The following is a 27355-nucleotide window of genomic DNA, read 5'->3' as shown; positions in this document are numbered from 1 at the left end:
GTTAGAAGAAAACAGCATTGTGCATCCTCTGGGACAAACCCAGAGAGGATCTGAGGCAAACCCAAGGACAAAAGATTCCCCCAGAGCAAAGCAGCCAGTATGTTCACTTAAATCATTCCATACCCAGCTCAGCCCTTTGAGGACACGAATGTACACCATACAGGATGTCTCTTAGAAACAAGCACTTAATAGAATATAAATTAAAGTCATATAGATCAAAGCTAGAGAGAAAAAGACAGTGACAAAGAGGAAAAACAGATAAGGGGGAGGAGAGGAGAGCAGATGTGGGGGAGGGAGAGGGAGAGAGAGAAGGTACCAAGAAAGAATGAGAGATAGAGAGAGAGAGATTAGAAAGCAACAGAAAAAACTAGCCAAACATCAAACATGGAGAGAGGGCATGCAGGATTCTATTTGTCAAAGGGATAGAAGGTAGATGTTTTTTTTCTTTGTAGGTTAATATGTAAATGACATTCTGATTTATTAGCAGTCTCCAGCAGATGAGGTGATGATTAGCACATTTCCATATTTATAGAAAAACAATGCTAACTTTCCAGATTTATAGAAAATCAGCTCTTCACAAATAGCAAACTGTGCTATTATCGACATATGGTTTTCTATAAACAGAACTGAGGTAATTATCCCTGGGACAATTTGTCGGTGGGCTCATTCTGAATATTAACCACATTGGAAGCCCATTTCTGCCTCACAGATTTTAAAGGAGGGGCTATCAGATACCCCAGGCAATTAATTACTAATCCAACACCAAAGACCAGGAACTCAAATGAAAGGCTATACCACAACCTCAAGGTGGAAGACCACAGGTCCAGGGCTCTGACCCCAGATTCCTGTAGCCCTGGGGGAAGTAATTAACCTCCCTGATGAGCCACATGTTTATGTAGCTAAAACTGGGGTACCACCAATCTCCAAGTGTTGTCAAGAAGATGAGATGAAAATATTTGCAGTAGCACCTGAAACCTAACAGGTATTCAATAAATGTTAATTATTTTTCCTTCCTAATGTTTTTGAATGATTCCCACTTAAATAAAGTTTTTCAAACTCTTTTTACATTGATCCATATTCAGCTAATTATTTTGAATTATGATCCAGTACATGTATACATGTCTTTATTTAACTGGAAAAAGTTTCTTGAAGCAATAACTTACCTTCAGTGCCTACAATTCACTATGAGATTTTCTATTCTATCCTTTTGTTATTGTTGTTTTCCAAAATTTGTTTGTGATCTATACATTGATTTTGAGGCCTATTATTGGACTGCAACCTGCAGTTTGAAAAATACTGTGCTGCAAGAGGGTTGGAACTATATTTAGATTTGCTCACCATTGTATTCCTAGAACAAACATATAATGGATGCTCTATAGAGCAACGTGGATTATTAAAAAAAAATAGATGATGAATTAATGAATGACCCTAGCCTGAAATATGAATTAATGCCCCCTCTTAAACTCTCTGTCTTGTTTTGCACACTCACTATGTGTTAAGCCCTGTGTTGAGAGCTAAAGAGACAGAAAAGTGTCAAACATAATACTTGCTTTCAAAGATCTTGCTATCTAAATGAGGAGAAAAATATTAAAATTTGAAAAATTGCTTTTCAAAGACTAAAGAGTGTGGAATTTACATGAATGTGTAGAAGAAAAAGAGTGGCCAGCTGGGACTGGTACACTCAGGGAAACTTCTTGGAATTGGGAATTTGAACTGGCTTTGCAATATGGATAAATATCTCATCCTTTCACTCGCTCATTGACTTAATGGTTCTCAAACTGTAGTGAGTGAGCATCAGAATCACCTGGAGGGCTTGTTTAAACACAGACTGCTGGGCCCACACCCAGAGTTTTTGATTTACATACGTTTGGCATGGAGGCCTGAGAATTTACATTTCTAACAAGTTCCCAGGTGATGCTCTGCTGCCTGTTGGGGTCCACGCTTTGAGAACCACTGTTGTAGTTAGGTTGGAGTTGTTGATGCCATGCTAAGGAGTTTAGACTTTATTCTTAGCCATTTAGGATATGAAGCAAGGAAGTGATGTTATCAGATCTGTGAAATAGAAAGATCTGCCTGGTAGCAATTATCAAGAATGAATTGGAAGGGGGGCGCCTCCCCCAGAGACCATTTGGAAGCCAATGAAGTGCTAAGTGAAAGACAAGAGCCCCCCTATCCCTGCAGGAGTGGAGGTGGAGAAGAGCAGATGGACAAGAGAGAACTGAAGGGACTTTGAGATCTACAGCAATGAAGGAGCAGGAGGGGTCTGGGAGGACTCCAGGTTTTTAGCTTCACTGACTGCCTGTGTGGTAGTTCCATTAACCAAGAATCAACAAGTTTTCACATTTTAAATAACAAAATCCCCCAAGTTCTTTATTTTTAAGGAGATAACTGTGATCTAATAGAAAACATGTAGTTTGGGGGGTTTTTTTTGTTTTGGTTCTTTTTGGGGATTTTTTGGTTTGTTTTTTTGGTGGGGGCAGGGGGTGGATAGACAAGCCTGAGTTCAAATTTCATTTGTGGTACTTTTTAGCAAGTCACTTCACCCATCTAGATCTCAGTCCCTGGAAACAGTAATACATATGCTATTAAGTATTACTTATAGAGTTGTCGTGTAAACTAAATGAAATTACCCATGGCTCATAGTCAGCTCTTAGAAAATTGCCAGCCATGCCCCGGTGTGTGTGCTGATCATGTGCCCGTGAAAGCTTCTGCTCTACTTACCAAGTGATTCCATTTTTTCTTTGTCAAGCACCAGGATATATTCATAAGTGCCACCCATGGATCCAGACATGATGTAATAGGTGCCATAGTCGTTAATGAACTTAGCGTACGTGCCGTAATTGTACTGCTCTGGAAGCTCCATTAATGACTGCAGCATTCCTTCATCCAGCATAATATTGTCCCCCCTCATCTTAAAATGGACAGTCTGCACCTTTGTGAAAATTCTCATAAAGCTGTATTTCTGCCACCAGCAATCACCATTGAATGAGGCAAAAGAACAAAGAGAGCATATGTTTTACCACATGAGATTGTGCAAAGGTCAGCGCTTGGTAGCTGTGAACATAAATACACGTGATGGAGTATTATTATATTTTACAAGCATTTATAGACACCAATCTGTGCCAGACTTCTTCTCTCATGCCTTCATCTCTGTCCCATTGCTCCTGCCCAGGTCATGTTCCCATCAACTCTCACCTGGGTTAGTTGCTACCATGGCTTCTTCACTGTGCTGCCACCTCTGTTCTGCCCCAGTCCATTCTCATCTCCACACTTTCCCCAGATCTAAGCAAAGCACTGCACTGCACAACCTCCTTTGCAAATATTATGTGTCTGCTAAAAAGTATGCTTAGAATGTTTTTGATGACATGGTGAAATGTCATTTAATTAAATCTGAACAAGTATCTGTACTGCCTACACTTGCATGCGTTATGCTAGGTGCAGAGGATATAATCTTGAAAGAAATAGGCCCCTGCCCTCATGTATCTTACATTCTGAAAGTGAGCCAAGACACCGGGTACTGTTCAAGCTTTATTAAAGGAAAAGAATCTGTGGGCTGTGTTCAAAGTGACAGGGAGTCCAGGGCTGCCCTCAAAATGGAAGGCAGAACCAGGTGCAGGGGTAGTAGAGCTTATGTAGTGCACCAAGGGCTGGCTGATACCATCAAGGAGGGGCATTATGCTAATGCGGAAACTAGGCAACCAGGGTGGAGAATTGTGCCCTTGCAGAAGCAAAAGGGTTTCTATTTAAGTCAGGAGGCTTCCTGTAAAGGGAAGGGGGAGGGGGTTGGTGCTGGAGTGGAAGATAAGGTTGGTGGCTATTTTGTGCTTATTGTATGCACAATGATGCCAGTCACATCCAAAATCCATCGTTCCCACCTCTTAAGTATAAGAAGAAGGGAAAAGTGATGAAGGTCTTCTTCTGAAGCTACTTCCTGCTAGAGATGGGCAAAGATATCGAAAAAATAAAAGATTTATGTTGGTGGGCAAAACAATTAGGTGGCAGAGTACTGGTTTCATGTGGGGAGGCTGTATTCTTCTGGGGAAGGGTCACTGATTCTGAGGGGCTGATATCCTCCTCGCAGGAACAATTCAGTGACCTTTTGGTCGGTGAAAGCCTGCATTCATTCCTGCAAGAAATTAGAGAAACACCAAAAGAGACAGGGACCAAAAAGTAGGATGAGTCCCAGCATACTTAGGGGTCCTAGTAGGGGCATAAGCCAGGGTATCCAAGGGTTCAGTGACTGGGGCCACCCCCAAGGTGTGTTTGTGTTTTGTAACCCTTTGCATAGGCGATCAATGCTTGCCTTTAAATGGTTTAAGTTGTTTTGGATCACCCCAGACTCATTTATGTAGTAACAGCATTTCTCCCCCAAGAAGAGGCAGGTGCCTTCCTTCTCGGCTGTAAGGAAGTCAAGGGCCCGATGGCTCTGTAAAGTGACTGTTGCAAGTGTGGTGACCTGTTGCTGGAGGGAGGAGATGCTGTTTATACTTAGTGCTGAGAGTTTTTGATAGAATTGAGAGGCAGTAGCAGGGACCACTATGCCAGTCCCAGTTGCAGCAAGGATCCCTGCCCCAGTTTAAAAAGGTACAATTAGTGCTCTACGGGAGCAGTGGCACTTCCTTGGGGGGGCGGACAAAGTTAGTCCCAGTCCCGTCTCCATCCCTCCATCTGTCTGGACAGTGATGTCTGATGTCCTGGTGTCAGGGACAAGTCAAAAGAATATGCAAGAAATTGTGTTAGGAAGCAGGCAACAGGATAGCGTAGTTTTACCAAGGAAATATATTCCTGTTTAAGGGCATGGATGAGGAGGGGGTAGGTGAGTGGTAGCATTTGGTGTTAGTGAGGCAGAGTGTGGGCAGGCCCCGCACAGTGCTGACAGTCCCCACTGAGGTGAGATTGGAAGAAAGTGGAGAGACATTTGTGGAAACATTGCGGGCTGGATCAACAGGGAGGGGGGGTGACCACAAAAAGTTTCTTGCAAAGTGGGAGACAGATGAGTCACTCGGGGACCAGTCTGATTCACTGAGGACTGCACAGTCCCTGCAGACCCAGAACCTCCATGTTCCAGGTAAGGGGGAGCATTGAGATAGGAGGAAACACACGGGAAGGCTGTGAAGGGAAGCGGGCCTGCAAGAGTGAGAGGATAATCGCCGGGGGAAAGATCATCCTTCTCCTGGGATTGGGGGAAGAGCAGAGGCCCTGGAGATTTTCAGTTTTGTGGGTCCTAAAATGGATGAAGTGTGAGGAGATGTCGGGTTGGGGGTTGAGCAGAGGGACCCCTCTGGCTTGGTGTTAACAGATTTTTGGGTGAAGTCTCAGGGGCTAGTTTTGCCGAGGATAAGTGATACCAAGGAGCCTTTCCTAGTACTTTTACTGCCGTGGGGGTGGTGAGAAGTACTGTATAAGGCCCTTCCATGCATGGTGAGAGGGGCTTTGGGATTCGGGACTTGCTGTCCCGGGCTCAGTTTAAAGTCTGAGGGGGTGGTGGGGAAAGGATGAGGTGATAGAAGGTTGGCCTGTTCTCGAAGAAGATCTCTAATGAGCGAAAAAGTAGGGAGATACTGGCCTGAACATGATGAGCTGGAAGGGAGAGGTGTGAGAGTGAAGGGTCTACCATACATAAGTTCAAGGGGGCTGAGGCCTGTGGGCTTGCAGGAAAGTGAGTGACTGGTGGGCAAGCCAAAATGAGGGATGATTTCTGAGGTGGGAGCATGCGTTACTGCTGTAGCATCCTCTGAAGTGCAGGGAAAAACCTCAAACCAACATGAAAAGGTATCTACTAAGGTTAGAAGATAGCATATCCTTTTGTATGGAGAGTAATATAAGGGCTGAAGAAGGCATGGTAGAGGTTCATAGCTTATATGAACTGAATTATGGAAATCTGAAAGGATTTGCTCAGCTTGTGTAGTAGGGAGGACATAGCGACCAGAGAGAGTATACCAGTTGTCCTTCCTCTGTGCTCCCAGCTGTTGGAGGTGTTGTATTTCTTGAGGTGTATATTGAGGTAAGGGTATAGGGACCATGAGAAGGACCTGAGCAGGAGAGGAAGAGTGGGGGCCTGGTGACTGAGCAGCCTGTTTTGTGGTTAGATCCACCAGTTTGTTTCCCTGGGCTATGGGGTCATTCGAGGTTTGGTGTCCTCCGCAGTGTATAACCCCCACCTCCTTTGGGAGTTGTGCAGCCTCAAGAAGTGTCTGATAAGATGTCTGTTTTTTATGGGCCCTCCCTGAGTGGTCATCTATCCTCTCTTCTCCCATTTGGCCATGCAGGAGTGTAGGATGTGGTGAGCACATTTAGAGTCCATGTATATATTGACTCGTTTGTTACTTGTTAGAGTGAGAATGTGGGTGAGGGCAATGAGTTCTGCCTGTTGGGAAGTGGTGTTGGGGGGAGAGGGCAGCCTCAGTATTTTGTGTTAGATTTACTATGGCATAACACACCCAGGGGGAGGGCATGGAGGTGGCACTCCCATCTATGAACCATGTATGTTGGGGCCACATAATGGGATGCAGGGTGATGTGTGCAAAGGGATTGAGAAAGAGGTCCAAAGCCTCCATGCAATTGTGTTCTAAGGGTCATGAGTGTTTTGGGATGAGTGCGGCTGGATTTAAGGGGAGGGCAAGGTTTGAAGGAAAACTAGGAATTCTCAATGAAGGTCAGGTGAATAAGTTGTAGGCAGGAGGGGTAGAAAATTGACTTGGCCTTATGGCTGAGAAGGCCTTGACTATTTGTTGTCCAAAAGTTAGTTTAGAGCTTTCTTGTGCTAAAAGGGTGGCTGCTGCCAAGGTCCATAAACAGGGGCCCACTCTCGAGCTGTGGTGTCTAGTTGTTTAGAGAGGTATGTAACCAGGGAAAAAATATCTCCTGCCTTTTGTCCCAACCCCCCAACTTCCAGTCGTTGGGTTTCAGTGACACATAGGATAAAAGGATGAGATAGGTTTGGGAGGGATAGAGCTGGGTCTGCGAGGAGAGTGGCTTTTAATCACTGGAAGGGAGGATGAATGGGCTTTGTGGGATCTAAGGGAATGGCAGGACCCCCTTTGGCTGCCTCATAAAGTGGTTTTGCTAGCACGCCAGAGTTAGGAATCCATAAGCGAAGATACCCTGCGAGACTCAAGAAAGAAAGGATTTCACCCTTTGTGGTAGGAGTAGGAAGTTCAGAAACTAGACTTTTCCGATCCACCATTATTTCTCTGGTGTTGAGGGTGAGGTGGACTCCCAAGTAGGTAACTGAAGGAGAAGAAATCTGGGCCTTGCTGGGGGACACTCGACATCCCCTGGAGGCCAGGAAATTAAGGAGAGCAACAGTGTGGGGCTGTGAGTCCTCATAGGAGGGGCTACAATGGAGGAGGTCATCCACATATTGTATTAAAGTGCTAGAGGTTGGGGGAAGTTCAGATAAGTCTTGAGCTAAGGCCTGGCCAGAAAGTGGGGGCTATCCTGAAACCTCTGAGTTAGTCCGGTCCAAGTAAGTTGCTGGGAATGATGTGTGTCAGGATAGGTCCTGTACTAAATGGTATGAGCCATTAGGCTTTATAACCAGAAGGATGGGTGTATTAAAAGGCGAGTGGGTAGGCTGTGAGAGATGAGAAGAAAGGAGTTTGTGTATGATGGGTTTTAAGCCTGTTAGGTGTTTGTTAGCAAGGGGGTACTGTGGGACATTAGAGAACAAAGAGAGGTTCAGCAATTTAACAAGGAAAGGGGAATGGTGAGTAGCAATGGAGGGAAAAGAAGTATCCCATACTAGGGATTAACCTTGTCTGAGGGGGAGGGGAAGGTGGAAACCTCAGGGGCCAGGTCTGGGGTGGCCTGTAACAGGAGTATTGTAGCTGAAGTTAAAGTGTTTAGGGTAAGAGTAGCTTTGAATTTGAAAAGAATGTCCCATCCCAGTAAGGGGGTTGGGCATTGAGGCATTATTAAGAATTTGGGTGTGAATTGGGTGTGATATAGGGTGCAGGAAAGGGGTTGAGTGATCCATGGGCAGTATTCTGATCCCGTGACCCCTACTATTGTGATAGAGGATGGGGTTGTTGGTCCTGCATATTCAGGAAGGGTAGAGTAAATGGCCCCTGTATCAATAAAAAGAGAGATCAGCTTACCTGCCTCAAGGTGAGTTACCCTGGGCTCAGTGTGGTGATCTCCATGGGGGCCTCAGGCCCCGGGCATCATCAGTCCTCCTCCTGGGCAAAGCCTGGAAGCTCCAGGAGAGATGGCTGTGAAGCCAAAGGCTGTGCATTGGGGACTGGGCCACTCCCTCTCTGATGAGTGGAACAGTCAACCTCCCGGTGATTTGGCTGTTTACAGTGAGGACAGGACCCAGAAGGGGGCCTGGGGTTACAACAGGCCCATGCTGAGTGGCAGGGTTGACAGCATTTGAAGTAGTTCTGGGGTGGCTTGCCCCTAGAGGCAGTGGGCTTTGGAGTGTGTGAGCCATGGATAGCATTAGCCAGGAGCTGGTATTTGGCCTGATCACTTTTACAGTTTTTTTGAATACCAGGGGCTGATTGGGTAACGAAATGAGAGTGTAAGAGGGCCATACCTGCAGGGGAGTTTGGGTCTATACGTGTGTATTCATGTAAAGCCTCTGAGAGGTGGGTTAGGAACCCGTTGGGATTTTCAGTGGATCTCTGTGTGATTTCTCTAAAAGAGAAATCACTTGACTGACTTGTGAGTAGCCTTTTGGAGGCCATAAATCAAGTGTGTGATCATGTTATCCCAGAGATCCTGATCCCCAAGGCCAGGCTGGTGGTCCCAATTTGGGTCCATGCAAAGAACAGCGACGGCTCCCACAGGCCACCTATTTTTTGAGCGTGTACCTCATCTGCCTGTTGGGCCACTATCCAGACCTGTTCCCTGTACATGGATTCGGACAATTCCTTCCATCCCAGCCACTTCATGGAAGGGTTATAAAAGCCAGAGCTGAGGTGGGATTGTTACCTGATGAAGTGGGAGACGGAGAGGGGTTGAGTGGCTGAGGACGAGCATCTTGAGACCAAATAGAGGGAAGAGAGGGAAATGTGGAGGGGCTGGTGAAGGATTTGGAGCATACAGAGGTAGTCAAGGTGGCCCGCACGGGTAGCAGAGTAGTCTGACAGATCAGAGGATTGATCCAAGTCTGGAAGGGTAGGTCGAGCATGAGCTAGGAGAATTTGAGATGTAGGACAGTTTTGACAGAAAGAAGAATGCATTCAGAGATAGTAGAAGGCCTGAACATAAAGGAATCTCTCCATCTTGCCACTTCAGTGAGTATTTAAATTGAGAGTGGCCTCTTGTGGCCATTGGGATCCATTTAATGAGGGATTCGAGTTTTAATGCTTCCCTGGAGGCCAAGAAATTGGCCAGGAGATGGCCCAGAGGCATAGAGTGTGGAGTACAGTAGTGTGCGGAGATTTGGATTGTGGGGATCCCATGTAGAGGGTTGGAAAGGGAACAGGCAGTCCTGGTAGGAGAAGAATGCTGCCAAGGAGCATCCTCCTTGGTGTGCATCTTCTTTTTGAGTGAGAAGCCACCGACCAGCTAATGGATCATCCTCCAATAGCTGGGGGGGATGAGAAAAGTTCCCTTGGCCAGGCATTTGGGCTTCATAGAGACTGGAGTCATAGAGAGTATTCAGGGGAACTTGTAGAAGTAGGCAGGACAGACCCACTGACTCACCCTGAATTGAGGCCAATGTTGGATGCATTGGTCTGAAATGGCAAAAGGAGAGAGTCCTGAGTGCACCCAGTTTGGCAGGGTCCAGGAAGGGTGGCCAAGGGCCAATCACCCTAAGAGAGAGGAGATCATCCAACAATGTTGGCCAAAACCCTTCCCGGATTTCAGCACCATAATGAAGGAAAGTGAGCCAAGACGCCAAGTACTTTTCAAACTTTATTAAAGGAAAATAATCTGCCGGGCTTCACTCAAAGTGACAGGCAGCCCAGGGCTGCCCTCAAAATGGAGGCAGAACCAGGTGTGGGGGTGGTAGGCTTATATAGGGCACCAAGGGCTGGCTGATACCATCAAGGAGGGGCATTATGCTAATGTGGAAACTAGGCAACCAGGGTGGAGAATTGCACCCTTGCAGAAGCAAAAGTGTTTCTGTTTAAGTCAGGAGGCTTATTGTAAAGGGAAGAGGGGAGGGGTTTGGTGCTGGAGTTGAAGACAAGGCCGGCAGTTATTTTGTGCTTATTGTGTGCACAACGGCGCCAGTCACATCCAAAATCCATCACATTCCGGTGGTAATCTTGTACTATTAAGTAATGAAGAAAAGTAGGATCCTCATATAATAAGTAAAAGATGGCATCAGGGGGGTGTTGGATTTGTTTTAAAGGAAAATAGCCATCTATGGGCATTATTACTTCCAAGTAGTATAAACCTTAATTCAAAGTGATAATGACAGTTTGAAGAGGACACCTGCTTTGAGAAAAGTACATATTAACATGTTACAACCAGACCTCAGAATGATACTTTCCCTTCAGATCAATATAATTTTTGCAAAGCTCCAGAACTCAATTTATGTTTGTTGAATAAATTAATTTTTATAACTGTATTTTCATTGTCCAAGATAATTTTTTGAACCCCAAGTATATCCATAGTCTTGGTATCAATGTTATTGAGACTTTTTGGTATACTTCTAACCAATTCAATAAATATTTCTCTGTCCCTTGTCTATCTCTCCACCCTCATCACTCCCCACTTCCCCTTCCCACCCTGTGCTTCAGCCACCTGAAGTATTTTCAATTTCACATTTGTGTGCAGCATTCTCTCATCTCCAGGCCTTTGCACATGCTGATTCCCATGCCCAGAACACTCTCTGTCAACTTCTGTCTCCCCTTGTCTGGGCAACTCGTACTAGTCTTGAGATCTCAGCTTAGATGGGTGGCCCTTCCTCAAGAAAGAATTTCCTGATACCTCAGGATAACAAGCACTTAGGGGGAATACTTGATGGATAAATGAAAGATTTATGGAGGATGCCAGCCCTCTTATCTATTGAGAAAAGCGAGGCTTGCTTTAGAATTCTTCAAGGTCAGATTTTACCAGCTCGCACTGGCCCCCTTGCTGTTTCTCTTTAACACATTACTATTCTACATTTTTCCCTATATGCCCCAGGTAACCATGCAAAAGGATGGGAAGGGGCAAAGTGATAAGAGTTCTAATCTTATCGTTCAATTTTATTCCCTTTGTGATGATTCTGTGTGCAAAAGCCTCGTAAGAAAAACAAGCATGATTACCACTGATCAGCCATTTCCAATTACACAAGCAAATTAAGGTTCAATTACTACTGTACTTTTTAATGCAATTAAGTAATACACGTTCAACATAGATTATGGAATACTGCAAGACATTGGCAGTGTTTCTTAATACCTTCTCATTATACTTGCTTAACTTATTCAACAAGGAAGTGTCTTCTGACCTGGACACACCCAGATCCACCACTGCAAGTTTGCCTGTGGGGCCTATGCCAATGGCCATTCCAGCTGACATAGACTTGTCATTTTTTACTTTAGAAAGAAGGTCATTTCCATCATCTTACAACTCTGAAAAGATTCCAGTATCTTCCCAGGCCTGAAAAAAAAAAAATAGATGTTAGCTTTGTGCACATAGAGCTATTTTTCAATTCATATTTAATATTTTAATCTTTGCTTTATAAAATATCTAAAATTTTAGATTATTGTAAGAAATTCTTTTAAAGGGCTAATCCAGGTATTAGATTGATACTCACTAAAATACAGAAAATACAGCAGTGTAGTGTTTAGTGGTACTGCTAAAATATTTATTTACACCACACACACAATTCTAATAACGTGCCTATTGTTCTGAGCATGGATTTCTTTGTGGCTTGCTTATCTTTCCTGGACAGAAGGCCGCTTGCCTCTGCAATGGTGAGATACAGAAAGCTACATCTGGGCATGACCCTGGGAGGAAAGGGGTAAAGGAAGCTATACAGATTACATGACTGTCCTAGGCAGTGGTATGCTTTCGTGCTGCCCACAAATGTTCCATTCATTCCAGGCACACAATAGGGTTGCATCACTTTGCTGACTTGAACTGAGGCACGGTCTTGTGCCTTGCTGGAGCCACTGAAGCACGTCTTAAGAGCCTACAAAGAGTTTGCTCTGCAACTGTGAGAGCGGGTGTTGAAATGAAGGCCCGTTTGTTGAGTCCCTGAGTGTCTGTGATGACAAAGGTGCCTTTCCACCTCAGGATGGACAAGCAGCATAAGTAAGGTATTGCTGCTTCCAGCCACAGAGCATGCAGAATGTTTTGTTCCCACAGCATGGCCTAGTCTATCACGCCTGACACATACGCCTTAGGCCCTCCTCAAGATTAGGAAAACGGTGTCATCTGTGCTTTCCAGCTTGGCTAACCATAGAGAGGCCTGATATGGGGTAGAGGTGGACATGGGGTTGGGGAGAAAACTTCTTAAAAGCATACCCCATAAGCCTGGCCTTAACCTCTGCCAATATTTTTCTCTTGAGAAACTTGGGGGATGGGAAGTTGTGACTAGATAATTGTTCAGAATCCTGGGATCCTACCATCTCTCTCTGTAGATATAATGTGTATAATTATATAGAAGTCATGTGTATAATTGATTCCCTATTCTAAATGATGGTTCAGACAGATCTGGGTTTGAATCTTGTCTCTACCACCTACTGCAGTACAGCTTCGGACTGACATTTTATCTGTTTAGGTCTTTCTTTATATATGTGTGTATGTATGTATGTATGTATGTATGTATGTATGTATCTATCTATCTATCTATATTAATAATGAGACAATAATAATATCTATCACATCGTGTTATAAGGATTAAATGGGAGAATTCATGTGGAAGTAGATCTGACACATGATAAGCATTCAATGAAGTTTGCTGTGTGGATACCTCACCCAAAGGATGAAGGGTAAAGAAATGAATGGCCACAAACAGGCTCTGGAAGTGACCGTGAGATATGTGATGCTCCAAGTGACCAGGAGACCTCAGAATTTTAGAGATGGAGAGAGTCTTTGGGATCATCAGCAATTCACAAGCACTTTGAAAGAAGAATCCTTTCTTCAAACAAAATCATATACAAATAACCAAGATATGAAAAGGATCAGCATGAACTGATCTTGATGAAGCAAGGACACAGGTCTCGGAACACAGCCCAGCTATGCCCCACCGTGCCCCCCACTTTACAGATTAGGAAACTGGGCCCACAGAGGGACAGTAAGCTGCTCAAAGTTTTATACAGTTATAATCTAACAGAGCCACAAGTTGGAAACAGGTCTTCTGACTAGCAGCCCAGAGAACAGGGCCCGGATCTATGTTACTGATTTTGGAATGGAGCTGAGATTTAACAGGTGGGGGGCCACACTTACGTTATGTCTCTCACTGGCCTTGCCTCTCAGCACCCTTCCACTCTGAGCATATGTGGGGCAAGTGGAAGGGGGCCTTCAGCCACTGGTAAGCTCTGCAGCAAACAGAAGCCTCCAGAGCACAGCATTGCCACCAACAGGCCTCTTCCTCGCTGCCACCCACACAACAGTGGCCTGGGAATGTTCCTGTTCAGACTCGCTGAAAAGTGGTACTTCAGGAAGTTGTAGGGTTTCTGAAAGTACTTTTCATCATCTCTATAGTAGAGATGCTCACAGGTGGGGTCGTACCAAAGCTCCCTCCATTTCCCATTGTACACCATCTCACACCGGCCCCCATAATACTTGGCATCGTACACACTCTGAGCTTCTTCCTGGGTCAGGATATTGTACCTAAATTGAAAAGACAACTTCTGGGAGAGAGCTATGGAAAGGCGACGATAGCATAAAATATCTTCTGGAAGACATTGTAGATGGTAGGTCAAGCAGTGGTTTCTCAAGCTGTGTTCTGTGGGGCCCTAGGGTTCCTCGAAGCACCTTACAGCCACTTCAGGTAACACTGAGAGACTAATGGGCTGGGCCTGGTCCCCAAGTTTCCCTTTAACCAGAACATCCAGACAGCCCAATTCAGCACCTAGAACAGTGCTCCCTCACAGGAGGCACCCCTAAATATTTGTTAAATAAGTTAGAGAGAAATATACATAATTATCATGAATCTGAGCATAGGAACCAGATAGTCTGGGCCCATTTCTCAGCTCTGCCAATCTAACTGTGTGACTTCAGGCAAATCATTTAACCTCTCTGTGCCCTAGTATAGTCATTTGTAAAAATCAGTTAATAATGCTATCACCCTCATAAGTTAAATATGAGTTAAAAAACATGTAAAGGAGTTATAACTGCTTAGCATATATTAAGTACTGAATAAACATTGCTATTGTTGTTACTGTTAGCATACTTCAGAAAAGGGCTGTGCTGCTAAAAATAATAAGTTTGAAATATTGGCTCTAACTCATGGTGCTAAGGTTGGAATCTAATCTTCAGAAAGGCCTCTATCTTCCAAGCAGCATGAGATGTTGGAGGGGACACAGTTTGAAAGTCAGGAAGAGACTCCTGTTTAATTTCTGCTTTGCCACTTAGTAGCTGTGTGACTCTGGACACATCCTAGAAGCTCTCTGAAGTTCATTGTCTTCATTTGAAGAACAGACACAATAATACGTACCTCTCATGGTTTTTGTGAAGTCTAAATGAGAGTATTACAGCAGAAGTAAAGTTGATAGCACATAGTAGGCACTCCACAAATGATACTTACTTTTCCCTAGCCTGATACCTTTCCAGAAATATTTTCCCCTATTTCCTTCTCTGGAGTATTTAAATTCTATTTGCTCAGGTTCTATGCTTTAGGACATGCATTGTTTCACCATTCTTAGGTAAAATAATGTCAAGGAAGTGAAAAAATGGCTTTAATTTTCTAAAATGAGAAAGTTAGAGCAAAAACATTAGAGTTGGCTAAGGGTTCTAAGGGCTGACAATTAAAGCCTGTTATGTTATAAATGATAAAATCATTGCTCATCTCTGTCTCTCAAGCTCCTATTGAGCCTTTAAGACCCAGCTCAAATGTTGCCTTCTCTCTATGGCCTTTGAATGCCCTGGACAGACAGTCGTTCCCTCATCTATCTTCCCATGGCATTCAGTAATTACCTCTGGCATAGCATTTGTCATGACTGTTTATGACCTCGGTGAAAAGGCACAAAGGCAGAAAAGGAGCAGGGAGTAAACTGTAAATAAAACCTACCTCGAAGGAATGAATGGATAATTATAGAGCAGCTGGCATATACAGTAGAGATTCAATGTATGTTAACTTCCTTCTTCTCTTTTTATCTTCATCTCTTTCTTCATATTAGTGGAAGTGATGTAACAATAGCTGTGATTAATTGAATACACACTCTACTAGACATTTAGCATACATTAGCTTTCAACCTCATGACAATTTTGCAAAAGCAGAAATTGAAGCTCAGGAAAATTAAGTAACTTGCCTATAGTCACAGCTGGATTTTTTCCTAGATTTTTTTGACAGTAAAATCTGTGACCTTCCCTAAAACAGTGTCCCTACAGGTTCTATCTTTCCACGCACTGAACACGTTTCTGCCTGTAGCTTGCAAATACAGCAACTCTAACAAACTAAATAAAAACTCAAAGGAACAATAAGCCCTAAGATTGTACTATAACTTCTAAGCATAAATAAAGCCCACATATATTTGGAAAAGTTGGTTGCAAAAGCCCCAGTGAAAATGAAAAGGCATACGCAGAGAAGTTCTACTTTTTGGAAATCTACTATCCAGATATATTCTCACATGTATACAAAAATACATGTACAAAGATGTTCATTGCAGCATTGTTTATAAGAGGAAAAAATGGGGGAAAAATCTAAGTATCTTTCAATGAGAAGTAGTCAAATAAATGATCACATAGTTATACTATAGAATAGTCATCAAACTTTTTAAATAAAGGGCCAGGTAGTGAATATTTTAGGCTTTGCAAGCCATAGGGCTGTGCTGCAATGACTCAACTCTGCCGTTGTAGGGCAAAGCTGTGTTCCAATAAAACTTTATTTATAAAGACAGCAGGCTAAATTTGGCTTCAGGCCATAGTTTGCTGACCCCTGTTATAGAACATTTTACTATGCTTATTAAAATGAGATAGAAAGTATAGGGAGAAACCTCCAAAATGTATCATTAAGTGAAAAAGCAAGTTATAAGCAGTATTTATAGCATGATCATATTCATTTGAAATATACCTATGTCTATAATGCACAATACACATATATTTTCCATGCAATGTATGTTGTCAATGCATTTTTTACATGATCTGGAAGTATCTACACCAATCTATTAACAGGGGTCAGTGGTAGGGAGGGAAGAGAGAGAGGGTAATTGGGTGGGATACAGGTAGGGAAGGGTTAAGGAGACTCTCAATTTTTATCTCGAATACGTATTACTTCTCTAATAATAATAATAATTTAAACTGAGAAATGCTTGAATTACAATAAAATAAGATACCACAAAAAGTCTCTGAGATCTTGAGATATAGAAGCACCATCTGGAGCAGAGGTGGGGCCATTCTACTGGTCTCAGTGTTCAGTGGGGGTGAAGCACACTATTCAGGAAGAGTATCTGAAATGCTCCTAGTTGAATCACATGACAGCAGGGTCATGGTCTGCAATCTTTTTGCTAATAAGGAGAGAATGATTTTTCAGCTCAACACCTCAATATTTTATACTTCTACTCTGTTCATTCCACAGTCACTTTCAAAATCAACAAGAATCCCCTTTGATAGGTGTTATGGGCTGAATGATATCTCCCTAACATCCATATATTAAAGTCTCAACCACCATAAACCTCAGAATGTGACTGTACTGGGGGTTCTGAAGAGGTAATTAAGTTAAAAGGAGGTCTTTAGGGCAAACCTTTATCCAGTGTGAGTGGTGTCCTTGTAAGAGGAAATTAGGACACAAAGGGAAGATCATATGAGGACACAGGGAGAAAATGGCCATCTACAAGCCAAGGACAGGCCTCAGAAGAAAACAACCTGCCAACACCTTGATCTCAGACTCCCAGCCTCCAGAATTGTGAGAAAATAAATGTTTGTTGCTTAAGCCACTTGGTTTGTGGTACTTCATTATTGTAGCTCTAGCAAACTAATAAATTTGGTCTGAAAGAAAACAGAATTTGCTCATCTTTTTATATGTGTGTGTCTACATGCACTACCAGGATTCAGTCTCATCTGGTAGGTGGGCTATGATCTCAGGACAATTAAACCGTAATGAACAAGAGCTGCATTTTAGGGAATACACACCTGTCCCTGAGAGGGCTGTAACTTGTTTGGGTCCCTTTGTGATAATTACTACAATGTATAATTACCACATTTCCTCATCTGTAAAGATCCAGCTGGTCATATCAATTTGTTCCAATTCAATCAATGATCAGTGAGAAACTATTATAGGACAAGCTCTGACATAGGGCTAAAGAGGTGAAAAAGAGTCAGAAGCAACCTCTGCCCACAGAGAGTTTGTATTCAAGTTAGGGGACAAAACCCAAGCAAAGACAAAGTGATAGAGAACTAACAATATCACAATGTCACTATGAGCTAAGCCGCATGTTGGGTACAGGGGAACAGAGATGACAAGGAGCTCTCAGCCTGGGCATATGGACACCCCAGCAGGTGTCCCCACCCTTTTGGGTAAGTGCTGGAAGAATAGGACCTGCAGGAGGCTCTGGGAATAATGGGAGGGGACTAAGCCAGCCTAGTCAAGGTCAAGAGCAGGGGAGGGGGCTGTCAAGAAGATGACCTACAGGAGATGACACCTATGTGTACTAACTAGTGTGCTCAGCTGCCATAACAAAATACCACAGCCTGGATGGCTTAAACAACAGAATTATTCTCTCACAGTTCTGGAGGCTACTAGTCCAAGATCAAGGTGCCGTCATGGTTGGTTTCTAGTGAAGTTTCTCTTCCTGGCTTAAAGACAGCCACCTTCTTGCTGTGTCCTCACATGGCTTCTTCTCTGTGTGCATGTGGAAGGAGAGTGATCTCTAGTGTCTCTTCCTCTTTTTATAAGGCCACGAGTCCTATGAGATTAGGGTCTCACTTTTATGATCTCATTTAATCTTAATTACCTCCTTAAAATCCCTATTTCCAAATATCGGGAGATAAGCCTTCAACATATGGATTTGGGGGGAGGGAGAGACACAACTGAGTCCATAACACTAGGTAAGGAGTTAGCCAGGTTAGGAATATGGGGAAGGACATTCCAGAAAGAAGGAACTAAATTAACTAAAGCTCAGAAGGAAAGAACATGATGCATTCAAGGAACTGAACCTGAACAAAAGGTGCATGATGAAGAGAAGTTAGAACTGAGGCTGATTTAATCTCAGCAGATGAAGAAACTGTGGCCTGGGAGGTTTAAGTAGACAAGGGCAATGTGGAGCTTCAAGCCCCTCTCTCTCTCACCCCAGAGCCCATTTTCTTTGCACTGTTATAGCCCTGGTTATACACGCTATTAGCCCTGGTTATACAAGCAACTACACTGCAAAGCACATTGTAAACACGGCTACAGGAAAGGACACAGGTCAGAGAAGACGTACCATTTGGGGATATCAAGGAAGGCTTCATGGAAGATGTGGCCTCTTAAATGAGCCTTGGAAATGGAATTGGGGTGAGGAGAGATGAGTGATAGGTGGGGAGGTGTGAAGGGAGAGGAGGATCCTCAGGCAGAGACATAGAGGGAAAGAGTCACATGGGTGAGTCTGGACGAGCCACCTTAGGGGATGTGAAAGCTGCCTCATGGGATCACTGCAGAAGAACCCTCCAGAAAGGCCCCCATCTGTCCCCAAAACTAATATTTATGATTGAAGCAAAGTATTCCCTATTCCTGAACAACCAGAAGGCACAGACTCACCCCAAGGCTGCCCTGTCTGATCCTGGAATCAGCTCGTACTGGGTGCAGTCATCTTCAATGGCCCTGATGTCCTCCCAGTCATCCTCATCAGAGCTACTAAGGCAGCCCCTGTCTCCATTGCACACAGGTGGCATTTCAGGCAGCGACCTGACAGGGGAGAGGCTGTGGATGCACCTGGACTCCCACTTTCCTCGTGACCCACATCCATAGTCACCAGGTCGGTTCCACCTTTGAAACAGCCCTCTCATCTGCTCCATCCTCTCTCTGTCCCCACTGCCTCTGCCCTCCATCCAGCCTTGTTGGCTCCCTCCCGCAGCCCCAACCCAGCTCGGGCCTTGCCCCAGTCTCTCCCTCTCTAATCCAGCTTCCGCATTGCAGCCCAGTGATCTTTCTACAACACCAGTCTGGCCATATAGACCCTCTGATCTTTGCCCTTTAGTGGCTCCCCACTCCTCTCTTTCCAAATGCCACAGTGAGGCCCCACTTACCCATCTGATCCCCAGTTACCTCAATGGCTCACCACCTCTCTCTTCCCAAAGCCCTGATGCTGCAGATATTCTAGGCTGATTGGGAGTCCCTGAATCCCCATGCTTTTGCATATTCTTTCTCCTAGAAAATTTTATTTTGTTTTCCAAGTTTTGCCTCAAGTACCATTTTGAAGCCTGCCCTAACTCCCCAAAGCAGATATGGGCACCTCCTGCTAGAGAGTCCCACTGCACCATGTCCATATGCCCATTACAGTAGCTAACACACGATGTGGTGATGGACTCCTTGTAGGTTCTTTTCTCAAACAGACTAGGAGTGCCTCAAGGTCAGGTACATTATTTTTTCTTTTTCATGTGGAAAGCAGGTAGCATAGTTCTTGGCACATAATATGTGCCTGATCAATATTTGTCTAATGAGTTGATGAATGAATGAATGAATTGCACCTTTTCCAAATGAATCAACAGATGTTTCTACAAACTTGAATCAAAGTTATTTGGGCTAGGGCCAGCCTGAGGCTCACTTGGGAGAGTGTGGTGCTGATAACACCAAGGTTGTGTATTTGGATGCCTATATAGGGATGGCCGGTTAGCTGACTTGGGAGAGCGTGGTGCTGACAACACCAAGTCAGGGGTTAAGATCCCCTTACCAGTCATCTTAAAAATAATAATAATAATAGTAATAATTTGGGCTACTGGCTTGACTTAAAATGCAGATTCCTGAGCCACAGCCCAAATCTACAGAATGGCAGCCTCTAGAGGAAGGGCTCAGGAGTGTGCATTTTAACTAGCTCCCTGGGAAGTGCTTTGCATGTTACGTTTGACAGGCACAGCTGTTATCCTGCTGGAATGCTAGTCACCTGTCTCCTTACACTGGAAATCCTGTCCACACTGTGCTTGCTTTTGACAAGCTGTGGGACTGGAACAGCTGGCTGGATCCCAGACATCACCACTGCAGATGGTTCCCCCAAACTTGTTCGGCTGCAAGAAGCTCCGGTATCGATACTAAATCAGATTTTGAACAAGATACATTCTTGTCAATCAAACATCCAAAATTTGTTAAAGCAGGTCTCAGCTCAACATAAAGAATAACTGTCTGATGATTGAAAGCTGCCAACAAAGCTGTCTTTCGAGGGGATGAATGTGCATCAGCAGTGGTGTGCAACCAGAAGTGGCACGTCACCAGCTGGAGTATTGAGTGGAGCTTCCAAGCACCAAATGAAAGGTTAGGACAAGATATTCCTAGGGTCTTCCTACTTGCTAGGAAGCACATCTGCTCCCCCTTATTCAACCAATTAATACCTGTTCATCTCTCAAGATTTATGGTTTACCTCCTCTGGAAAGCCTTCCCTAACTAACCATTCTGCAGGTCCACTTGTTTCCCTCTCCCCTAACACTCGTCATATAAAGTTGTGATCTAGCATCCATATATTTCTCTTTCTCTCCCACCAGTCTGTGAGCAATTTGCATTTGAGGTGTGGGCAGCAAAGGGAGAACCATATCTTATTTGGCTTCATATACTTGACACTTGATCTATGGTCAGGTACACAGGAAAGACATTGATTTTCCTTCACAGCATTTCTTCTGGTCATGGCATTCCCCTCTCTTGGGGGATCTATCTCATATGGTTCAGGTGGGGATGACCTCACCAGTCACAGGGATGGGTGGGGAAGGACCAGGTCTGGCCGGCCAGAGCACCACATCTGCCTAGTTGCAATGATTGTGTCAGAGATTGGCACATGAAGCAACCCAAACCAATCACAATCCTCTCTGGGGATTTTCTTTTTGGAAAAGACAACTTCTTCCTACTGGAGTTGCTGGGAATAGTGAGTATCAAGTGGTCATCTCGCCTGTTAGGTAGAAAGAGCCCATCCAAGAGATAGGAGACAAAGACAGCTCTGAAGACATCATCTCAATGCCTGGGTCCAGCCTTGACTACAGGTGAATAAATACCTGGTCATGGAAGGAAAGAAAGAATTAATATGTGTACCAGTCTTGGGGTTCTAGGGTTTCATGATGATTCTTTCTATATAGTGTAGAGTATCAGGCTCTAGAGTAGAAGGAAGGAGCTGAAGATTAGAATATTCAGAGAAATATGAGGTCCCATCCCTACCTTCAAGAAGCTTACGTCTAGTTGGGGAGATAAAATGTGTAATAATGTAAAACATGCTGTATGGAGAGCATCCCTACAGGGTGCCCCATAAGGGAACATGCAAGCCTGTGCTTGCTGCTGCCTTTTACCTTGTCTTGGCCCACAGGCCCTTCCTTCAAGAATGTAGTAAGTCAGTAAGAAAGCAATGATTTGAGCAGCAAGAGAAGTGAGTTCCTGACCTGAATCTATTTCTTACTTGCTGTGTAAAGTATCTGTACGTGGTACCTTGGACCTTGGTTTCCAAATGTATAAAATGACTTAGATGACCTCACGAATTGCAGTTACTAATGACTCTTACACCTGTGTCCTACAGTTGAAAGAGTGTGAGCATGAGAATTAGGCGATCTTGGGTTCAGATCCCAGATTCACTTACCAACCAACCCATGAGCAAATCACTTACCTATTCTAAGCTTCTGTTTTCTAGTATGTAACATGGGTGTAATGGCACCTTGCCTCGAAAGGACTGTGAAATCCAAGTGAGAGAATTTATGAGGAAGCACCCAGCCTGGTATATCATTCGTTCTCAATAAACAGAAGTGGTTTCCACATGGTTATTGTTGTCCACGCAGTCTTTTCCAGACAATTCCAGTGGGTGAGCTGTGGAGAAGGGCAGCTTACCCCTTCTCTTGTCCACCTCTGTCACTTAACTCCTCATGCAAAGAGGCAGAGGTATCAGGAAAGGTAAAGGTCAAACCCACACCTGTCCACTTGCCTTTCCTGCCTGTCAGTTAATAACAGCAGTAAGAGATTTGTAAACTCTGTGGGAAGAGATTATAATTAATGACCAATTTGGGAATACTGGGATATTTTATTTTTTTACCCACATTCTTGCCTCTCAGCAAAGCAAATAAAGGAGTTATCCATGTACAAATGTAGAACCAATTCTCTGTCTCACTCTTTAAATTTTTAAAACCTGTAGTTACCAACATGATGATAATGGTGATGGTAGCCACTGTTCCTTGAGTGCTTGCTATCAGCCAAACATTTACAATTCTTTATCTCATTTAATCTTTACAAATTTATGAGGTTAAATACTATTATGAATCTCACTTTGAGCTGGCTTAGAATTCCAGTTCTGCCACTTACTATATAGGCATCACTGTGTAAATTCATGTCTCTGAATCTCAGATTTCTCATTTGAAAAATGAGACCTATCTGGGAGGGTTGCAAAGATCAGCGATGCTACGTGTAAAGAAGTCAGCACTTTGCCTGGTTCCTGGTATACACTCAATAATCAATATGATTATCATTTTGACAACCAGCTGTTGGGCTACTCCAGAAGGAATTGGATTAAGTGACTGCAAATGTCACTTATTTCTCTCCAGCATAGTTCAGAGGCAGCAGCAGATTGGAGTGGTCAGCCATTCAGGCTTTTTGAAGTCAGACTGACCAAGTTTTAAATCTAGGCTCTGCCACTTTCTTAATGGGTGACCTAAACAAAGTGGATAATGATGTTTATCATTTATGGTTGACTGTGAAATCACACAATTTATTTAAAGCATTAGCACAGTGCCTGGTACATAGAAATTATTTAATAAATAGTGACTATTAATGCCATTATCATCTTTCCTGTGGTTCCTGTACTTGGAATGATGGTGCAAGCCATAAGGTTCATTCCCATTGGTTCCCTATTTTTCAGGTTGCTACCAAACAATGAAGATGTTGTGTTGCAGGAAGATTAGTGCCAATACTCCCTTAGGGACTTCTCCGTGCTATTGCTTGTGGTTGGTACTATTAACACATAATTTCCTTTTCTAGCTAGTAGATAATCTTTCTTCCCAGAAATGCACATCTTTGTTTGTGTGATTTTGAGAGGAAGAAGCATATTAATAAAAAGAAACTAGGGGGGTCTTTCACTTAAATAATTAACATAATTTAATTGTTTTAAGGATTACTTTAAAGACATGGCTTTTTAGTCATTAAGGAAGTAATTCAATTCTGATTCAAAGTAAGGGATTCACTTGTGCTCTCTGCTATCTAAACTGAAACACATGAGGAAAATTTAGTTTAGGATGTATAATAGGTTGGAAAATGGCCACATAAAGATACCAAGTCTTATCGGTGGAACTTGTAAATGTTACCTTATTTGGAAAAAGGGTCTTTGCAGATATTATTAAGGTTTTTGAGATGAGATTACTCTGGATTGTCCGGGTGGCCCTAAATGCCATCACAGTGTCCTTACAAGAGGAAGGCAGAGGGAGATTACAGGCAGATACACAAGAAGACACACAGAAAGGAGGAAGCAATGTGACCAGGGAAGCAGAGAATGGATTGGTGCAGCCACAAGGATTGTTGATGGCCACCAGCAGCTTAAGAGACAAAGAACAGATTCCCCCCTAGAACCTCCAACAGTGAGCATGGCCCGCTGACACCTTGATTTCAGACTTCTGGCCTCTTAGGACCATGAGAGAATAAATTTCTGTTGTTTAAGTCACCAAGTTTGTGGCAATTTATTACAGCTGACTCAGGAAGCTAATACAAGATGTCAGAGAAAAATGGGAATTTAGGCCAGATACCTTCAAACAGGGGCAATCTAGGATTCTTTGGCATTTCTCAGAGATGGGAGAAGCAGAACAATATATTTCAGATTTTGAAGTTGAATAAATAGGCCCAAATCATGTTTCCACCACTTACTAGCTCTGTGATTTTGAACAACTCATCAAAGCATTCACAGAGCACCCCTGTGTCTAACTGAGGCAGGATGACTATTCGCAGACTCTGCAGGAGCTCCGGTGAGAGAAGAGCAGGGCTTGATTCAAGCAGTGGCGGTGGGCTTGGAGAGGAGGGCATGGATGGTAATTATAAAACAGCTGACACATATTGAACACCTACTATGTGCCAGACACCGTGAAAAGAGCTTTGCACATACTACTCATTAAATGCTCTTAATAACTCTATAATACGGGTACTATTACTACTTTCTTTTATAGATAAGGAAACTGAGGCACAGAGAGTATAAAAAACACAGCAGATAAGGGGCAAAGCCATATTTGAAGTGCAGAATCAAAGCTTACACACTTAAACTCGACAGTAAGTGCCAATGGACAAGGCCAAGTGGGAAAGCTAGGAGCCCAGAGGCATCTCCAGAGGGATGCAGCCAGGAAAGACATGTGGTCCGAAGGGAATTTCAAAACAGTAATAAAACAGAATAGAAGTCTGACAGCCTTTTACTATCACCATGAGCCAGTGATTCTGAATAAGTCATAATTTTAATACCGCCTGCCAGCGTGGAGGGCTCCCAGCATCCACCTTCCCTTCGTATACTGCTGGGTTTAGGGACCATTTTGGATCATTCAAAACCATTAAAATGGGCAAGATAGACAATCTCTGTTGATTGGGTGTGTCAGCCTTTCCAATTCATGGAAGTGGAGTCCTCAGGAACACTTCCATGACATTCCCTGGCTTATCTCAGCTCCCCATAGGCAGCCTGGCATTTTGTTTCTCAGGTCCCCATGGGCAGCTTGGCATTTTGTTCCTAAGCCATTAGTCCCTCCAGATGCCCCTCATTAGAGGGCGGTAGACTGGCTAGGACCCAGAGAGGCCATCAAGGATGAACGTGCCTGTGTCCAGATGGTCACTTTTCTGCCTATGAGTCATAACATGCACATCTTCTGCAGCCTCACCCGATAATGCCTTACACACAAAATCAGGAGAGGCAAAAACCAATTTCACCATCCATGTGCCCATGGCTTCCGAATACCTATTTCTAGACCCAATTTCTCCGCATACCTCTGGATTTACAGCCCAACTGCTTATCTCTATATGAATGCCTAATACACAAATCAAATATGAAATACCCAGAAACTGGTCACAAATGTCTTACCTTTTTGTCCTGGCATGGAAGCAATCTGTCCACTCTGACCAGTTGCTCAGCTGGCAGGTAACTGATGCAGGGGTAGAAGCCCAACTGACTCTCCTAAAGAGAGGAAGGACCCCTGCTTCAATTTTGAGATGCAAAATTCAAGCAAACAAGAAAGCTGCACACATTTTCCTTCCAGTAAAACATGGTTTGAAAGAAAAGAGGAATGAACATTTATTGTGCTCCTACTATATGCAGGTATAGGTGCTGGAGGGATCATATAAGCCATCCCTTTAATCCTATATCAATCCCAGGTAGATCCAGTTATTATAATTTTAGAGAAACAAGTCCTAAAGAGGGCTAACAGGTTTTGAAGTGCCAAAGTAGCAGAAAGCTCAGTGGTTGAGTCTGGGGTCTGAGGACTGAGTTTGAACCTAAACCACTTGCTGGCTTTGAAAAGTTAAGCAAGTTACTTAACGTCTCTGAGCCATAGCTTTCCCATCTGTAAAACTATGTTAAAAATAACATTACCTAACAGGGTTATTGAAAGTATGTTAAAATGCTTATGAGGTATTTACTAAAGGTTGGATTTTATTATTACATGCTGGGCTGTTACATGGATTATCTTGTTTAATCTCTACAACAATCCTGGAAGGTAAGTATTATTAGCCCTATTTTATGTATAAGAAAGCTGAGATTCCTAAAGTCTAAGTAACCCTATAAGTCACAGCCGAGGGTTGACAGAGGCAAAATCTGAACTAGTTGGTTTGATGGCAAAGCCCATTTTCTGCTTGTCATGTTGCTGCTACCTCAGTTTACAAACCAGCCAACAGGAAGGAAAGAGGGAGAACCTTGCCTTGGGTAACACAGACAGAAGGCAGACGCTGGTCTGCCTCCAAGGCCATGATGTCTCTCTTACCCCATGCTGCCTCCTCCCAGGTTAAAAAGCTTGCCCAGGTCACTCAGGAGGAAGTAGACAAGCCACAGCTGCCTGGCTCCAAGCCTTAGCCTCTCCCTGGCACCATAGCTGTTGCCGCCACTTCAGAAGCAGGACGAACACTGGGCAAAGCAGGAGGGTTTCCTGTTATCACCAGAATCGCCACAGCATACACTAGGGAGATACCTGTGCCAGCCATCACAGCCTGGTGGTCTGTACTGTGATGGCTGGCACAATTATCTCCCTAGTGTAGGGAAAAAGTGCTTCAAACCTCATGCTAATTCTGCAATGAGCTGCGACTCAAGGCAAAGGTTGAAACCCTAGACAAGGAGCCACAGGATAGTCAGGAAAGGTATGTTCGTCTTTTCTGCCGGTTCTCAAACTTGCTCTCAGGACCCCTTTACATTCTAAGAAATTATTGAGGACCCCAAAGAGTTTTAAAGTGGGCTAGATCTATCGAAATTTACAGAATTCAAAAGAAAAACTGAGAAATTAAAAAAATACAGTCATGTGTCACATAACGACATTTCAGTCAACAACTGACTGCATATGCAATCTGGCGCTACCACATACCTGGCATGCAGTAGGCTATACTATCTAGGTTTGTATATATGCACTCTATGACGTTTGTGTAACAGTGAAATCTCCTAACAATGCATTTCTCAGATTGTACCCCTGTTGTTAAGTGATGCGTGACTGTATTTGTTTATTAATTTATATAAAATTACTGTAACAAACTCATTACGTGTTACCATAAATAACATAATTTTATTAAAAAACATATTCTTGAGAAAATAATTAGTGAGAAGGGAGGGTAAAATTGTTTTACATCTTTGCAAATCCTTTTTCAGGTTTGATCTAGGAGAAAGCAGCTCAATGCTCTGCTTCTTTACTCAATATGTTGCTATATGTTTTTTTAGTTGAAGTCTATGAAGAAAACCCAGCCACACACAGTTATTGAAAAAGGGAAGAGTGTTTCAAGAATCTTTTCAGATAATGTGTATGTTTTCCCTTGGTATTACACCAAAACTTGACAAGTGGTCATTTCTTGATGTTAGTTGCAATGTGGGATCTGAGAGCTTATCAGATTTTTTTCTTACATTAAAATCCATTGGTCTATGTACATTTTGAATGGATCTTGTGCCCATACATGATTTTTGTAAGATCAGGCATTGAAAATTTGGAAAATTACAGTTCA

The 27355-nt window shown here is 43.4% G+C and overlaps 1 protein-coding gene across 1 annotated transcript in view; it reads right to left on the bottom strand.

Moving 5' to 3' along the window:
- Nucleotides 1–26144, bottom strand: part of C8A (complement C8 alpha chain) — a 53515-nt gene extending 27371 nt beyond the window's left edge. Inside the window, 9 exon segments of the mRNA XM_063105760.1 lie at nucleotides 2722–2962; nucleotides 11344–11544; nucleotides 13536–13725; nucleotides 18788–18914; nucleotides 18917–18934; nucleotides 20130–20274; nucleotides 25245–25264; nucleotides 25267–25337; nucleotides 26140–26144. Of these exon segments, the coding sequence (XP_062961830.1) occupies nucleotides 2722–2962; nucleotides 11344–11544; nucleotides 13536–13725; nucleotides 18788–18914; nucleotides 18917–18934; nucleotides 20130–20274; nucleotides 25245–25264; nucleotides 25267–25337; nucleotides 26140–26144 (1018 nt within the window).
- Nucleotides 26145–27355: the final 1211 nt, after the last annotated feature.

This window comes from Cynocephalus volans, chromosome 8 (genome assembly GCF_027409185.1).
Source record: "Cynocephalus volans isolate mCynVol1 chromosome 8, mCynVol1.pri, whole genome shotgun sequence".
In the NCBI taxonomy this organism is placed as follows: Eukaryota; Metazoa; Chordata; class Mammalia; order Dermoptera; family Cynocephalidae; genus Cynocephalus; species Cynocephalus volans.
This window is presented reverse-complemented; position numbering and strand designations above follow the sequence as displayed.